Source organism: Drosophila sulfurigaster, chromosome 3 (assembly GCF_023558435.1).
Source record: "Drosophila sulfurigaster albostrigata strain 15112-1811.04 chromosome 3, ASM2355843v2, whole genome shotgun sequence".
NCBI classification, from domain to species: domain Eukaryota; kingdom Metazoa; phylum Arthropoda; class Insecta; order Diptera; family Drosophilidae; genus Drosophila; species Drosophila sulfurigaster.
Genome location: NC_084883.1, coordinates 49,008,358 through 49,026,052, shown reverse-complemented (window position 1 = coordinate 49,026,052; position 17,695 = coordinate 49,008,358). Strand labels below are relative to the sequence as shown.

At 38.8% G+C, this 17,695-nt stretch overlaps 1 protein-coding gene across 1 annotated transcript in view; it reads right to left on the bottom strand.

The window, feature by feature from the left end:
- The window catches only part of LOC133843788 (platelet binding protein GspB-like), a 97,751-nt gene that overhangs the window by 5,851 nt on the left and 74,205 nt on the right, over positions 1–17,695 (bottom strand). Inside the window, 1 exon segment of the mRNA XM_062277479.1 lies at positions 2,039–2,517. Within this exon segment, the coding sequence (XP_062133463.1) occupies positions 2,039–2,517 (479 nt within the window).

The following is a 17,695-nucleotide window of genomic DNA, read 5'->3' as shown; positions in this document are numbered from 1 at the left end:
AGAGAGCAAAGAGGATGAAGGCGCTGAGCGCGGCAAAAACAACACAAAATCATATTAAAGCATATTCTATGTAGATGTGCACGTGAGCGATTGTGTGAGTGTAGCAAAGTTCCTTCAGTGCGATTGTCTCCACGAACTAGCTACTTTGCTATTCCGTTAGTGGTGCTTGATTACTGAAGATGGTAAGTGGTTACAACTATCTATATTTTTGTAGACAAATGCACCAGTGATTTCACTACTTCCTCACCATGTATGCTGTACTGTTGTGGTTTTTGCATGGCAAGCATGTTGTGTGTAGGTTTGTCATGAATAATGTGCAAATGTTTCAGTTGTCAGCGCACCGAGCAACAATTTGTCAAAAGTCTCCAAGCACCAAAACTCTCCACAGCTCACTTCGTTGCGGTCGCTTTGGCTTTGGTTTTAGCTGGCGGCTTTGCTTTCTGGTCTTTTGTCATCTCAGTCTTTTTGAAGGTTTCACCATTTAATGGTTTTAACCACAAATTTGCCAGCCTTGCGTAAAGAGTTAAACATTTAATAACAGCTGACAAACAAGGTATGCAGCATGAAACAGGTGCAGCTGACAACGCGAACGATTTAAGACAAATTCAATTTACTATCATTACAATAAAGACATAAAATTGTTGCTGAATTCGGCCAAGCGATCGAAAATTGGAATGGCAAGTGGCAAATACAGACACAATAACACTGAGACTGCGACTGAGACGTATTCAAGACGTGCTGTGCATCCGGCAGATACTTTTGCACAATGGGGCAGACGTGGCACGTCCCACGTTGTCTCGACATTGCATAACATGATAAAAAGGAACGTGGAAAAGCAAAAGGCTTGACAAAAAGAAAAAGAAATCACCAGCCAAAGGAGCCAGAGAGCTGCAGTTGGGAAGGGAAGAGTTCATAAATTCCCAACAGTTTCGTCGTTATATAACGAGGAGTCTCTGTCTCTGCGTGTATGTGTGTGTGTGTGCGTTTGTGTGCCTCTCCTAGTCGCGAGCTGTTGCTTCAAGGACTTTGCCACCACAGTCACCCACAAACCGCCAATGACTTACAGTCTGTCTGTGCTGCTGACTGTTTGTGTGTCTCTCTCTCTCTCCTCCTCTCTCGTCTTTAGGTTTGCCTGCCTCTCCCTCTCTCGCTCTGTGCATTTGTCTGTCTGTCCTTTTCTGTGGGCTTGGCCCAAAACGCAATGCAGAGCGAAAGCAAGTGGAAAGCAAAAAGTTGGAGCAAAACTTTTGACACGTGTCGCCGCTGCCTGCGTCTCTCCTTCTGTCTGTCTGTCCGTTGGTCTGTTTGTCCTTTCGTTTTTCCCTTTTTGCTTTGCCATTTCCATTTGCTCTGCGCACACACGCACACATGCAGCTTGATTAGAATGCCACCCACTTTTTGTATACCCGCTTCCCATAGGATAGAAGGGTATTATAACTTTGTGACGCCAGGAAATGTATGTAACAGGCACAAGGAGGCATCTCCGACCCTATAAAGTATATATATTCTTGATCAGCGTCAACAGCCGAGACGATCTAGCCTTGTCTGTCTGTCTGTCCGTATAAACACCTCGAACTCAGAGACTATAAGACATAGAGCTATAATTGTTGTAGGACAGCATTTGTTATGTTTGCACGCAAATCAAGTTTGCTTCCAATTTTTGCCACGCCCACTTCTGCCCCCACAAATTGCCAAAACTCGAAAAACAAACCTAATTTGAAAGCTAGAGCCTCAATTTTTGGTACATGTAATAGTAATTATAATTCTTGTGATTCCTTTTGATTGCGATCAGATAAAAATTGTGGAAGGTATTAAATAAATACTTTTGTATGGCCAATAACGGAATGTGGTACCATATCAATATTACAAATATACCATTTAGTATAGTTTTTAGTATGTTGTGATATATTATTTTGGTATATTGTGAGAATAATTGCTTTTGTTAAAAATGGGTAGCGGGTATTTCACAGTCGAGCACACTCGATTTTAGCTTCCTTACTTATTTTTTTTTACTTGTACTATGTATGTGTGTACTTACGGGTACAGAATGTTCCGGCTCGGTTGACAAAAGTGCTGTTGTTGTTGTTGCTGCTGCTGTTGCTGTTGGGGTTGTGGCTGTTCCTACTTCTCCTCCTCCTGCTGCCGCTGTTCTTGGTGCAACGACTGCTGCTCCAGCTGCTTCGTCCTGATCCGCCGCTTGTGCTGTCGTTGTCTGTGTTAGTGGCAGGGCCAGAGCAAAGGCAGTTCCAGTCGCTGTTGCAGTTGCAGCTCCAGTTGCCCCAGTTGCAGTTGCACCACCGCTCACCCCGCTCCCGCTTCCTGTGCCGCCGCGTCGTCGTTGCGACTGCTGCTGCTGACGCTGCTGCTGCTGTTGTTGCTGCTGTTTGTGGCGTATGCTGCGCGTTGCTATTGTTGCTGCTGCTGTTGCTGTGGAGCGTCGCAGTGTTATCACAGTCACCAGGACGCTGCCACAGACCAGACACACGGCAACACCAATGGCGATCAACAAAACGTGGCCTAAAACAAGGCGGAAAGAAAACATTATAAAAATTGACTTGCCAGCAATATGCTTAAGCTAATAATTGCTCGAAGCTTTAAAGTCTAGACACGGCTTTGCCTGCAAGCTCATTAAGTGTTGCGCACAACGTGGCGTATGAGTTATAAATTGTAATTGCAAATCCGCAGCTAATTATACAGCGCTGCAATTAACTTTGACTGCAAAAAAAATAAGAAAAACAAGAGATCTTGTCTCGTTCTTGAAATGACCAAAGTAATAACAATAATCTCTAGTCCACCTCTGGTTTATGCGCAATATTAACAAGCCAGGAATGTGGCAAAAATACAAAAACACAAAGCACAAAAGCAAAAAAAAAAAAAAACGCCCACTTGCCCTCTGGCCAAAGAAAGAGAGAAATATAAACAAACAGACCGTTACGAAATGTTTTGAAACTTAAAGGTCTGAAAATACACACCGACGAAAAAATGCTAAAAATACGCTTTTGAGAAATATTTGCCAACAAAAGAGTGCCACAAAAATGAAACAAAGCCTCAACAACATCCACGACCAGACGCAATGAGTTCCGTTCTATCAAACTATAGACTATTCGTCTGTCTGTCCGTGCGTCTGTCTGTCTGTCCGTCTGTCTGCTCACACATTTGCACACACACACATGTGTATATAAATGCGTATGCGTCTAGACTAGATAGCAGACGACTTAAGCGATATCAAGCACACATGCGCAATCGTCTGGCATTCGCCGATATACCCCAATACTCATTCACATTCACATTCACATTCATGAGTGAGCGATTGCGAGTGTGTGTGTGTGTGTGTGGGCGGACTATGGGCGGAGAACGCCGATAAACAAACCAACAGGCCCACAATCAGACATGTTATACTTATGCTAGCCAAGCTATTTAGCCAACGTATATTTCAAAGCACTCACACACACACACAAACACACACTTCTCTGTTTGTACGTGTAAGTTAGCACGAGTTGATATCAGAATGAGACAGCGAGACCCCAATGTACCCATATCTATAGGTACGACACGAGTTCGACGACTACGTCTATGACTATAGCATGTTATGACTATAGTATGTATGCCGAGGCAGCTGCGATTGCCAGCTTCGCAAGATATTACAACTGAAGACTAGTATGCAGCTCGTTCGACTTGGTTCTAGAATGATATATAATGCTAGCAAGTGAAAATGTTGAAATTAATGCAATTACGACACTTTTTTTTAAAGATAAACAATGTTAAACTTATTTCATCATTCAAGATCAGTGATTAATTTATATAAATTTCACTTATAATCGTTTCAAGGGAAGACTTTCCAAAAAGTAGAAAATACTTTATTTAAAATAATGCTAAACTTAGAAATTTCTTTATTTGAAACAAAATTTAATCAGTGAGAAAAATAAAAAAAAATTTGAGTACCGTAAAGAGAAATAATTGTTAGATGAAAAGACTGCTGAAAGAGTAAAGATTACTTTACTTTAATTTCTCCATTTAAGACACAATTTGATGAGTGTTCAATTTATAATAATAATATATCTGAACAGTTCTTTAAAAGAAGAAATTCCTCCACGTACTATACAATTTGATCAGTAATTAATTAATCTATTTAAATTCTTCCAATAGAACACTTCCTATAAAGTGTGAAATCATTTCTCTTAAGATACAATTTGATAGGTGATAAATCCCTTTAATCTTTTGAAGTTTGAAAAAGAACAGAATACTAGCAAACATCATTAAACGGTTTCCTACTTATAAAATAAAAAATAATTAATTGAAATTTCAATAGGCAAAGAATGTTATGAGTGATTTATCAATTTAAAAATTTGAGTTGAAGAATGAAGTTAAATTAAAGATTATTTTTAGAATATAAAAAAGTTAAAGTTATTTTTAATGATGAAACATTTAAAACAGTGATTAAATCTTTTTATAAACTTGACACAGTTCGGTGTCATTATATTTATTTTCGCAAATTGCATTGGTTTTTACAAAGTTATAAATAAAAAAGAACTTTCAATTACGGTCCCGTTTGATTAGATATAAATTTCATTTCACATTTTTTGCAATCAACGTCATAATCATAAAATGACTCAAAAGAGAGAAAGAGAGAGACTAGTGATAAATATAGTTATGTTATAATGACGAATATTTTGTTAACTAGAAATTAAAAGGGATTAACTTAAGCATTTAATAATATAGGGGTTTAATTTGAGTATTTAAAAATATTAATAAAAATGATTCAGCATTTTGCAGCTTTCTGCAATTTCTCCCAATTTTGTAGCTGCCATCGGCTGTTCAATGTGATCAGCATACTAGCCTTAATGACATAGTAAATCATTATAAGGTCTGTCGCCTGAGGTCTCTCTCGATGATGTACAGTTACAATGGAAATGACAGGCGGAGACCGAGGTCAAATAAAATCAAAATGAGTTAATGACGTCGCTGTCTGGCCAGATAAATAGCAAAGCCAGACAGACAGTAAAAGAGAGAGAGAGAGAGGGGAAGAGGAGACGAGGTTGCTAGACGGGATCAGATAGTTAATAGTTATGCGCTGGATAGTTAGTTAGTTAGTCAGTTAATTAGTTAGTCAGGTGGTTTAGCTTGATCACGTCAATGGAAAACCAAGTGGAAAATGTTTGCGCAATGAGCAATTTACGATTTGCAGATTGCAGAGGAGAAAAAATACAGATAAAATAAATGGTAACAAGACAGAAATGAAGTTAATCAACTAAAATTAAAATGTACAGCGAATATGTCAACAATGTACAAGTGTGTGTGTGTGTGTGTGTGAGTGTGCGTGTGTGTGTGTATGTGGTTATGTCTGATGTTTGTCTTTCTGTCTGGCTTCAATTTTACATCGGCGGCAACAACGACAACAACAAGTGGCACTTTAGACTTTTGCGCATTCCCAGCCGCTGTCGCTGACAACTTCGCAGCAGCAACAGCAGCAGCAGCAACCACAGCGGCAACAACCCCAGCAGCAACAACAGCAACAGCCGCAAACAGCAGCAGACAGGTGACTCAACCGGCTGAGCGTCTTTGTTGTTGTTTTTTGCTGTCGGTCGCTGTGCTTATTTCGTTTTTGTTCATTGTTTTTTAGTCTCTCTCTCTTTTTTTTTTTTGGTTTTAATTGTGCGCCTCCATTGTTGGTGTAATTTTTATTGCAGGTGACTGATTGAGCGCGTCTGCGACACAGTCATATCTATAGACACACGTGCACAGCGATACGCTACACACAACGAAGCGATCACATTAGTTTTGCACAAGTCTTTGTGTGGTTGATAGTAGCAAAAGTTGAACTCGGGTTCGAATTTATGCAAATACATTTTTCTATTGTTGTCAAAGTATCGTCTGAACAGACTTTTGTCGTAAAAAGAACTGTATATATTATAGAGCTTAGACTAAGAAAACGGAACTCTTAGCAGAAAGTATTAGAGGTTGGATCATTCAGAAAATTTTGAAAGTAATTTAAATTTCTAATGAACTTGCTTCGAGCTTCTAAAGAAGACTGATCTTGCAAAGCATTTTTAATATTCTAATGAAGGTGTTACAATCTTTTAACGCTGCCATATCAACGGAAATGTTTTCATCTTCTATCGAATATGAAAACCATACATCGCAACTGTTTCAATTCATAAAGCCTTAAACGAAGCTTTTTCAATCTTGCGAAAAAGCTGCTTTCGAACTTCTATCGAAATTTTCCAATATTCCGTCGAAACTGTTTCCATTCTCAAATTGAGCTTTGTCAATCTTCCAAAGTCTTCTAACGAAGCTTTCAGTTCTTTAAAAATAGATTTTTCAATCCTCTAAGGAAGCCATTTCAATCTTCTGAATAAGTTCTTTCTAAGCTCTAACAAAGCTCTTTCAATCCTCTAGCAAAGCTTTTAAATCTAGAGAATCTTGTTCAATGTTCTAACGAAGCTCTTCCAATCTTTCATCGAAGCAGTTTGTATTCTCTAACTGAGCTTTTTCAATCGTGTAACGAATCTTTTAATGCAGCTTTTTCAATCTTCTAAAGACGCTACTTCAATCCTCTAATGAAGCTCTTTTAATCCTTTAGCGAAACTCTTTCAATCATTCATAAAAGTTGCTTAAATTCTTAAAACGAAGCTTTTTGAATATTTTATTGAAGATCATTAAATATTGTTAAAAAGCTATATCAATCATTTGAAAAAGTCAGTTTCAATCTTCTTAATAAACTTTTTATAGTTAACAGTGCCTTGGAATACTTTGTTGGCAGTCCGATAAGCACTTAAATCGAATGTTGTCTATCAAATTTGAACTTTAACGTGTGTTGTCTAAAATCATGCGAAAAGCGTATAAACACTTTGTGGTGCGAAAATTTGTGGTTTGTTTGCACATTGGCACATAATGAATTAAAGTGACACTTTAAGCTAATGTCATTATGGTATTAGAATTAATATTGATTCAATATCTAGACAGGTGTTTAGTTTTTAGCTGCTTTTTTACGGCTTTCGAAGCCACAGCCACAACAGTCTGTCTGACAGTTTGTGGTCTGCCTTCGATTTATGCGACTTAAATGGATTTTTGTGGCTATTTTTAGTGTTGCGATCTCTGAGTGGGCAATCGCCACAGTGGGCAGCAAACTTGTTTGCACACAATCTTTAGCCCCGATCGGAGCAGAAGGAGAGGCAGGTAGGTTCCTTGACCGAAAGCGAGTCAAGCAGATAAAAAAAAAACACACACTAACACACACACACAATGATAATCGGTCAATTTGGAGGCTGACAATTCAATTGAATTCAAGTGAAAGGAGGCGCCCGAGGTGTTTTTTTTTTTCTGTGTATACTCTCAGCTATATACTCTCTACTTTATAGTATGATATGATATGAAATGATATTTTTTTCGCGCACAACAAATTCTTCAAGTTATTAATTCAATGATTATGATGGCACCGCTAATGACAGTCAAGTGCATTTGTTGTTCAACTCCGCTCTCACCACTATCGCCCCCACACACACTGAGATTTTTTGTCAGTTTCGATGTTGCCCCGGAGCATTGACACGTTAATTGATGTCAAGGTTAAAAGTGAGTGTCGTCGGGCGGATAACTAAGGCAAATGTCGCGAAATCAACTCGAAACACACACAAATCCCGACGCATTAGTATAATAATACAAAAATATACAATCATCGCATTGTTGTGTGACATTGAACTTGAAAGAATTCGTTGATGATGATGATTGTGCACGAAAAGATGTTGAGAAAATGAAACGAACTCTGATCTGCGCAGAACTGATCGATGTTCACTTTCAATGTAAGGCGTTAAAGATTCAACTTGACTGATCGATGATCGCTTACAACTTTCATGATGATGATGGTGTACGAAAAGATGTTGAGAAAATTAAACTAACTTTGCTTTGCATAAAACTTACATTAAAAGAATTTCATGACGATGATGATCGTGACCAATCAGATGTTCAGAAAGTTAACTCTCCTAACTTTGCTCTGCATAAAACTGATCAATGATCGCTTACATTGAACTTGAAAGAATTTGTTGATGATGATTGTGTACGAAAAGATGTTGAGAAAATGAAACGATCTCTGATCTGCGCAGAACTGATCGATGTTCTCTATCAATGTAAGGCGTTAAAGATTCAACTTGACTGATCGATGATCGCTTACAACTTTCATGATGATGATGGTGTACGAAAAGATGTTGAGAAAATTAAACTAACTTTGCTTTGCATAAGACTCACATTCAAAGATTTTAATGACGATGATGATCGTGACCAATGTTAAAGAAAGTTACCTCTGGTAGCTTTGCTCTGCATAGACTTACTCACTCACTTACATTGTAAAGCGTTTGGAATTGAACTTGAAAGAATTTCATGATGATGATGATTGTGCACGAAAAGATGTTGAGAAAATGAAACGAACTCTGATCTGCGCAGAACTGATCGATGTTCACTTTCAATGTAAGGCGTTAAAGCTTGAACTTGAATGATCGATGATCGCTTACAACGTAAAGCGTTTGACATTGAACTTGAAAGACTTTCGTGATGATGATCGTGTGCGAAAAAATGTTGACAAAATTAAACTAACTTTGCTTTGTATACGATGCACTCAAAGATTTTCATGACGATGATGTTCGTGACCAATAAGATGTTCAGAAAGTTAATTCTGTTAACTTTGCTCTGCATAGAACTGATCAATGATCGCTTACATTGAACTTGAAAGACTTTCATGATGATGATGATCGTGTACGAAAAGATGTTGAGAAAATTAAACGAATTTGGCTCTGCATAGAACTGATCAATGATCGCTTGCCTTGAACTTGAAATAATTACATGATAGTGATCGTGTACGAAAAGATGTTTAAGAATTCAAATTAACTCTACTCTGCATAGAACTGATCGATGTTCGCTTACATTCGAAGAATTTCACGATCGTTTATGAAAATATGTTGAGAAAATTAACTCTGCTAACCTTGCTATGCATATAACTGATCGATGTTCGCTTACATTGTAAAGCGTTTGACATTGAACTTGAAAGAATTTCATGATGATGATGATTGTGTACGAAAAGATGTTCAGAAATTAAGCTAACTTTGCTCTGCGTAGAAGTGATCAATGCTCGCTTACATTGTAAAGCGACTTATGTAAATTTCTGTAATGAGACGTGGGCCACCTTTGAGTTGTCTGGGCCAAGTAGCAATAGCAACAGCAGCAGCTGTAGAGCGTCACGTACCACGTAGTTGTAGTCTGTGGCACACAATTGGCACGGGACGTGGTGTCTGATAAACAAACACGAAAACACAAACACACTAAATGTACTGTGCTGAACAACAACAACAAGATTCAGCAACTGACGTCAGTCAAGTGCCAGACGGTAGACGGCAGCAATGCAAAAACCGTCCAAACCCAGTCTATTTGTATGCGAATAAACAGTGCAAACATTCGAAAAAGATCTTCATTTCGCACAGCACACCGCCTTGTGGTTTAGTCTGTTAGTTTTTGACCACCCAGCTGAACAAAGAGTGCTGTGAAATAAAGATGACATGCTATTTTTCGTTCACTTGCTCCACGAACATCAGCTGATAATTCCGGTGTGAACAAAACCGTAAACTAACTATCAATGCATGTGTGAAAAGTGTGCTGAGCGCTCAGCATGGAATTCATAATGTGGCTATTTTCTTTATTCAGTTATGTAAGCATTACAAAAAAGTCAAATTTATAAGGTTGAGGTTTGAAAAGTGCAAATATTTACTGATAGTTTCTATGCAAATAGTGCTAAATAGAGTAGGTAATAATTTAGAGGAACCCAAATATAATGAATGTGTGAAAACCATTATGAAAGTTCAGCTAGGAATTCATAAGTGACTTTTAGCTTGACAAAGTTGTGAAAGAATTGCAAGAATTTGTTATGAAGAGCTTCGAAGACTGCAACTAATTGCTTTACCTACAAAGTAGAAAATATTGCTTAGGAATTCTTACACCAAATTCAAATGCATGTGTGAAAAGTCGGTTGAACTTTCGTCAAGGATTTCATAACGTAAAATTGTTGCCTTATCAACTTATGAAAGAATTACAAAATATTGAAATTTATTATGAAGAGATTTGAAAACAAAGTAGGAAATACTATTGAGAGAATTCATAATAAATTCAAATGTATGTGTGAAAAGCCGGTGGAACTTTCGTCAAGGCTTTCATAACTTATCAACTTACGAAACTATTACAAGAAATATAAACTGAAACTATTTTGCTTATTTATAAAGTAGCAAATATTGCGGAGAAATGAGGAATTCGAAATAAATTTAAATTTGATTGCGTGAAAAGGCAGTTTAACATTCAGCGACGATTTCATAAGGTACATTTTTATAAAAGAGTAAAAAGTAATTTTAATTTATAGAAAAGAGGTTTGAGCCTTGAAACCTTGCGAAGCAATCAGGATTTGACAATTTAAAATACTGTTGAAAAGTCGGCTGATCTTTCAGCAACTATTTTATCGACCTATGAAAAAATAGTAGAAAATTTCAATTTAATACAATCTCTTAAATTCTCTTAAAAAGTATTCATTGAGAAAAGGAAGTTTACAGAAATTTCAGAAGTGTAAGTTAGAAGAAGTTTTCATTTCATAACTATTTCAATTGCATATAATCCTAACGACATCTCAAGTGACTTTTTCATATCATAAAAAATGCAGCAAACTACAAAACTACAGAGTATAATGTTGTTAGGGTATGTAAAAGGTATGCACACTGTGCAGCGATTACTTATGGTTATGCAGCTGTGGTCAGCTAGCCGCGGGCTCGGTCTCGTACTCGGTCTCGGCACTTGGCCAAACGCTGCAGGCGAGACATAAATTTTGGCAATTCAACATTATAAAACAAGCAAATTTTCAATATCAACATGCACAACAAAAAAAGAGCGAAACGAAAAGCAAAAACGTAGATGAAATAAAAATGCAGTAGGCAACAAAGTTGCTGCGGCAGACGCTTCCGTTTCCGTCACTGAGCGAGAGCGAGTGAAATAGAGAGAGAGAGAGCGAGAGAGAGTGGGAGGGGCAGAGGGTCAACCCTTTTGATGCAATCGCAGACAGCAGAGCAAAGCGTTCGCTGGCAAACATGCAAATGAATGGCGAATGCAAAAGGCGCAAAACAAAAACCGAGTAAAAAGCAAAGCAAAAGCCAAACCGCAGACGACGACGACGTTGACAGAGATAGAAAGAGAGTGTGCGAGAGAGAGAGAGAGGTAGAGTGGCGGCGACCTCGCCCAGTCTCAGGCAGCGTGTCTGGTATGATGAGCTCGTGTTTTTTGCCGCCTGCCGTTACGACCTTTAGCGAGTGCACTGTGTGCATTCAAGCAATAACAACAACAACAACAAAACTGCAAAAAATCGTCGAGATTTTTTATAGACATTACTATATATGCATATATATATATATATATATATGTACATACAAGTTTTTTTTCGTTTTGCTAATCGCATGCAACGTCATCAAGCACGCTGAATTGATTAATGGCAATGCTGCTGTGCGGCAAAGTTGGCGCACGCGGCGTATGCGCAATGCGCGCCTCTGAGGAGGACATTGCGTATACGCCATGTATTCATGCTTTTTGCACTCGCGTTACATAATTTTCATGGCATCGAGCGGTGGAGAGAGACGGAGGGGGGCAACACAAGTACTGGCTTTTGTTGTCATAATTAAGTTCACAGGGTCTGCGCGTCTAGACACGAATTTGCTTAAAACCCAACTCCCTCCTCCACTCGCTCCCTCCCCGGACAACGACAACGACGATGATGATGTTGCTTGCTTGCTGCTGCTGATGATGATGATGATGGAAACCCATCAACGTTAAGTCGTGGCTCTATGGCAAAGCTTCGCATCCGCATTCGCATTTGCTGCTCGACTCTTTCGCTTCCCCCTTCCCATTCCCCTTCCTCTTCGCTTCTCTCTGCTGTTGTTGCTGTGCAACATTGTGTCATACTTTGTTGATTTTAGCGCTGCCTGTTTGTTTGGCGCTTCTGTTCTACTCTTGAACAACTGGACGACGACTGGCCAACAAAGCGGGGAGGGGGAGGAACGAAATATGAAGAGGGTGGAGGCACTTTTGTTTGTTTCGAGCTTTGGCTCGACGCAGCGGCAAGCAAATATTGACAGAGGCTTCGAAATATTACGAAAAATTGCCTCAGCTATTTGCCATTTTCATACTTATATGCAAATGTCTGCCAGTGTGTGTGTGTGTTTGTTTGTGTGTGTATCTATGAATGTCGTGAAGGGTTTTTTTTGCGCTAGCTTTGTAACCTGCTTCGGCCAATGACTCATTGACCTCATTGCTGCCCCCGCCCTCCCCCTCTTTTCACACTAGGTATGTAAGTGGGTCAGTCAGAGAGGGGGGGTTTTGTAAGCTGCTCTAAACTAGTTTAACAGAGCATGGCAAATCCATGGCACACACACACACATAGATGCCAAACAATGCAACGGGCAAAACATAAAACGCGAATCCTTTGTCGACATCTTCTTCGCTTCTAGCTTTGGCTGTGGCAAAGCGTGTCAGCTGGCTGGTTGTTGGCCTGATTTGAAGCGCGTGCTCACCGCCTGACTGCCAGCAAGTCATCGCTGCTGCGTATACGTAATATGTGTACAACACACATTTCTGTAGTGTGTTACTCATACGCCGCGTAACCATTTAAAACAATACACGCGAATTGCGTTTTAGTTTCGCTTCGTTTCCAATTGCACATTGCATTGCAAACGCTTAAGCTTCACAGCTGCACTTATCAATGAACATTTTTGCGCGCAGTTTTTCTGTATCTTCAACAACAACAACGACATCGACGTCGACAATAGCAAACAAAAAGAGGCAATATGATAAGCGTCTGAGTTGAGGCAACAAACTGATGAATTTATTGCATACACACATACACACACAAAAGTCCAAAAAACTCGAAATACATTATTAATCTAAAATGATATATATTATATAGATTTCGCACTTTCTTTGCACCTTCTGGCGTCGCATTTATTTTATCTGGCTGCGATTCGGTTATCTATCTATCTAACTGAGAGTGTATCTGTATCTGAGTATCTTTTCCACGCCAAGGGGGGGCTTAAACGGAGAGTGAGCGAACGAGGGGACGAAGTAGGTGCCAATCGCAGCGCGTGTAGCTAATTTGTTTCCAATGGAGCGAATGTGAATGCGAATGCGAATGCCGGGACAAGCTCCGTTTGTTCGGCTGTTCGACTGTTCGACTGCTCGATTGTTTCGGTTCTCCCCAGATAAAAAAAATCGAGAAAAAACGTTGGCATTTTTGGGCCAAACAAAATGATTAGTGAAAAGCTATTAATGGCTTAATTAATACATATTAATTGATTATGTTCGATCTCGAACTCGACCACTTTTGCTGCTGTTGCTGTTGCCGTTGCATTTACGATTATTTTGGTTGGCTAAAACTCAATCAAATCCCTAAATAAATGGTTTTAAATTCCACGCCTTTTCACCTGCATTGTAAATCACCGCAAAGCTATCGAAAAAGCGCTTGATACATCGATAAATTGTGCTCGACAACTATTTACATTGTTTAGAGTGAAAACTCCAATTAGAAAACACTTAAAAATCATTTCATTGCAATGGAAACTTGCACAATTTATTATTTGTAGCTTTCTTAACACTTTCGATTAATATCGATAACATTGAAATGCATTAATTATTGATAATTCTCAAATTTTTACTCGCATTAAGAGTCTAGCTTTAATTTCTATTTTTATTTTTGCCATTTTATGCTTTTTAGGCACATGATTTGTAACTTTTTAAGCTTTTCGATTGTTATCGATTATTGAAAATCGTCAACTATAATGTAATATTCACCTTTATTAAATTTGTTTAGATTTATGCACTTGATTTGTCAACTTCTACACAGTTTTTTTTTATAATTTTCGGCAACTGAATTTCATAAAATATTCGCCTTTATTTGATTGGCTTTGGTTTATATAATGTAACTTGTTTTCATTGTATTTACCAATCACTTAATACGTCACTTTCTACACATTACGATAGTTATCGATAACCGAGAATCATAAAATATTCACCTTCGTTCGATTTTACAAGGTTTCTGCAATGCACTTTGCTTTCGTTGAGTTCACTTTGTGGAGTTGACACTGTAATTGCTGCACGAGTGCAAAAGAGTCGAGGATCGTTGTCGTCTGTCCGTCAATCGACTGAAATTGATGTGTCCGAGCGACAGGGTGCACGACCGTGCCATATAAATACGAGTAGTATATCGTGTATTGTATTGTTTTGTTGTTTTTGCGATGTCTGTCTAAGGTACAACAGCAGACAGTTTAGACATTCCATTTGATTTGCCAGACATTCATCGGGGGAAGACAATAAATTTTGATTGCAATTTGCAACACTGTTGTTTCGTTCGCTCTCGCTCACTCTCCCGCTCTCTCTCTCTCTTGCTCTCTGTGTTGTGCTCTCTGTGCTGTGCAGTGACAGGCAACGGTTAAATATAAAATAAATGCCGAATAAAGCGCAGACAAAGTAAACGAAGACAAAAGCCAAAAAACGTTAGCCAGACGCCGACTATGCAATTTTTTCTCTCAGTTGTTTTTGTTGTTGTGTTGCTGCTGCTGCTGCAACACTGCACAAATCACAACAACAACAACTACAACAACAGCTGTCTGTTTTGTTGTTATTTTTGTAGTAATTGTTTTTTTGCGTGTTTCTCGCGCCGCTTTTTGCATGACGCGACAATTTGTCTATCTATTTTTAAGTATCGCTATCCCGCTCACGCTGCCGGCCAGCCTCTCACCCGCGAAAACTACAAAAATTACCCATTCCATTTCGTTCCGTGCCGTCCCGTCTCGCGTTGTGTCGTGCCGTCTCATGCCATATCGTCCCAGAGGCCAGGCATGCTAGTAAAAGCATAAAAAATGTATTTTCGAGGCCTATGCGTGACTCTGCTTCTCCTGCTCCCGCTCTCGCACCTATTGCTCGCTCTCCCGCTCTCTTTTGTTGTTTTTTGCAGACATATTCAGTGGTCAGGAATTTTATTTTGAAAGCTGTCTGTGTGTGTTTTGTTAGTTTCAATCGCAGACAATTTGAATTTTAAATTTTTTCTATCTGTTTTTTGGCCAATGACCGTCAAAAAACAACAACAACAACAACAACAACAACAACAAGAAAAAAAGAAGCAAAACTAAACACACAAAATTAATGCAAACTCATTTAGCTACCCCTTTTGGTTGAACTAACTCTATGCTTTGTTCCCATTCGCAATTTCAATTCCAATTCCTATTCCCAATTCGCAGTTCGCCGTTCGCAGTTCCAATGCCATTGCCATTCTCATGCTGATTTCGATTCCGATTCCGATATTTTTTTGTTGTTTTTGTTTTTGTTACTGTTGTCAAGAAGCTTCGGCATTTAATCAGCAAACGACAATCGACGGCGATTTCGAGACGAACCTTTTAGCTTTCCCCCCTTGTGCTCGCCTTCGCCCTCGCAGTCAGTCAGCCAGACACGCGTTATGTAGGTGGGAGCGACATGACTGGACTGGACTGCGGGACTGAATACAATTTTTTTTTTTTCGATTCCCCGATATCAATGTTACGACTACGCCGACAACGACGACGACGACGACGACGTTTTGCCGACTTTTGGCCTCGATTCGCGTTGACTCGACTGGGGCGGGCGGCACGTTTGTGGAATTTCCATAGCCATAGCATGTTGTCTGCTCTATAGATATAGTGGCATATACATATAGTATATATGGAGCGTATAATGATATCTCGTGTCATTAGCTGGGCTCAGCGTTTTCTGATGTAATCGAAACTGTGTCTGTGCCTGTGCCTCTGTGAGGTGCAGACGACAGACGACGTAGACAGGCAAAGCGACCCCAAAATGATTGATGGCAAACTGACTGCAAATCAAACAAATTGCTGGGCGTCGCACAAAAACATTTTCAAACTCGAAGCTCGAAGCGCCTAAAAAATGGCCACAAAAAAAAGAAGAGAAAAACGTATAATGAAAAAGAAATACAATACGAGAAGCGCAAGAAGGAATTACGCAATCAAGAAATTCTATTGACCTACATTTCGTTTTTCGGCAATCAAGGATGTCTGCACACACACATATACACACACATATTTACTCACATACATACATATAGAGGCAGTCACGAAGCAGCGGAGGCAACGAAGCAGGCGAGAATGAGGCACGACAACAACAACAACAACAACGACGACGACGACGACGAAGGCCAAAAGCCAAAGCCGAAAGCAAAGGCAACGGCAAAGCCATAAAAGCAGGAAGTTGCGCATTTTGTGTGCCAAGCCCAAAGCGCCAAAAGGACGCAGGCAAACACACACACACACATATACAGCCACAAGTATGCATATATTACACACTCACTCACTCACACACAGACTTGCATAGAGAATGTGTATTTGGTGCGCAACACGCGAAATGCGAATAAATCATTGATGGGGCTGCCCCCGACGAGATAGCAAAGCAAAGCAGCCATAATAAGCGACCAACTTTACTGCTAAATATGTGTGTGTATGTGTGTGTATGTATGTGTATGTCTTTATGTGTGTTTGTGTGCCAAATGTAGGCCACAGGCGCGTTGGCTGTTGTCAGGAGCCGCAGTCTCAAGTCTCGAGTCTGCTGACTGACGAGACAGATTTCCGAGAAGAACGACGAAGAATGAAGGAGCACAAAGAGCAGTCTACGCTGCATCACAGCAAGCAAGCTACAAAGGAGCTTAGTCGACTCTTAAATACTCTTATAGAGATCGAGAGCAGCCTACAAAGGAGTTTAGTCGACTCTTAAATACTCTTGAAGAGAGAGCATGAAAATTAAGTGTGACCAGCGCAGTTTGTTTGCTTTCAATACCTAATAATATGGTAAAATTCTAAGCTAAGAATTCCAGAAAGTTTATTCTTCCAGAAATATTAAACGAAAACTTTAAAGTTATTAAAAATAAGAAGAAATTAAGAAATTTGTTATTAAAAGAGTCAGTTTATTGAAGCTAAGAATTTTAGAAAGTTGAATCTTCCAGAAATAAGGATTGAAGTGAAGAAGAAATGAAGAAATTTTGTATTAAAATTGTTAGATAGAAGAAATAAAGTAACAAAGTAAATAAAAAGTAGTTTTTTCACTGGATTGTATAGTTTCGTTTCCATAGTTTTATTAAATACAAAATAGTATAAATATAAGCATTTGAAGTAAGTTTTCTCTTTAAAAAAAGGTTAAAAAGGATCTACTAAAGTATAAAAGTAAATTTTTGTGTATTTTTAAGTAAGTTTTAACGATTTGTTGGGCCCTAAATTGTCCAAAGTGGAAAAGAATCTACATACTAAGTTTTAATTTATACAGTAGACGCTTCGTATTGAAAGGTTGTCTAGGAATTAGAATAGGTCACATATTTGAATTTCCTTTAAAACAAATTCGTTCTAATTGATGAGTGTCTACTGAACCCTTTAGAAATAAATGCAAAACTTGAACTGTTTAGCACTTTTAAAGTAATTTAATCATTTTTGTGGCTTAAACTGCAATCTGCGGTGTGATCTGCACCTTTAATTTGATGGACAGACAGACAGCCGGATTTTGGGTCTTGACCGCCTTAATAGAATAAATTTCTCCGACCTTAGAAAGGGAATATTTAGTTAATAAAGAAGGTTTTACTGTATATAATGTAACTATTTTTCAT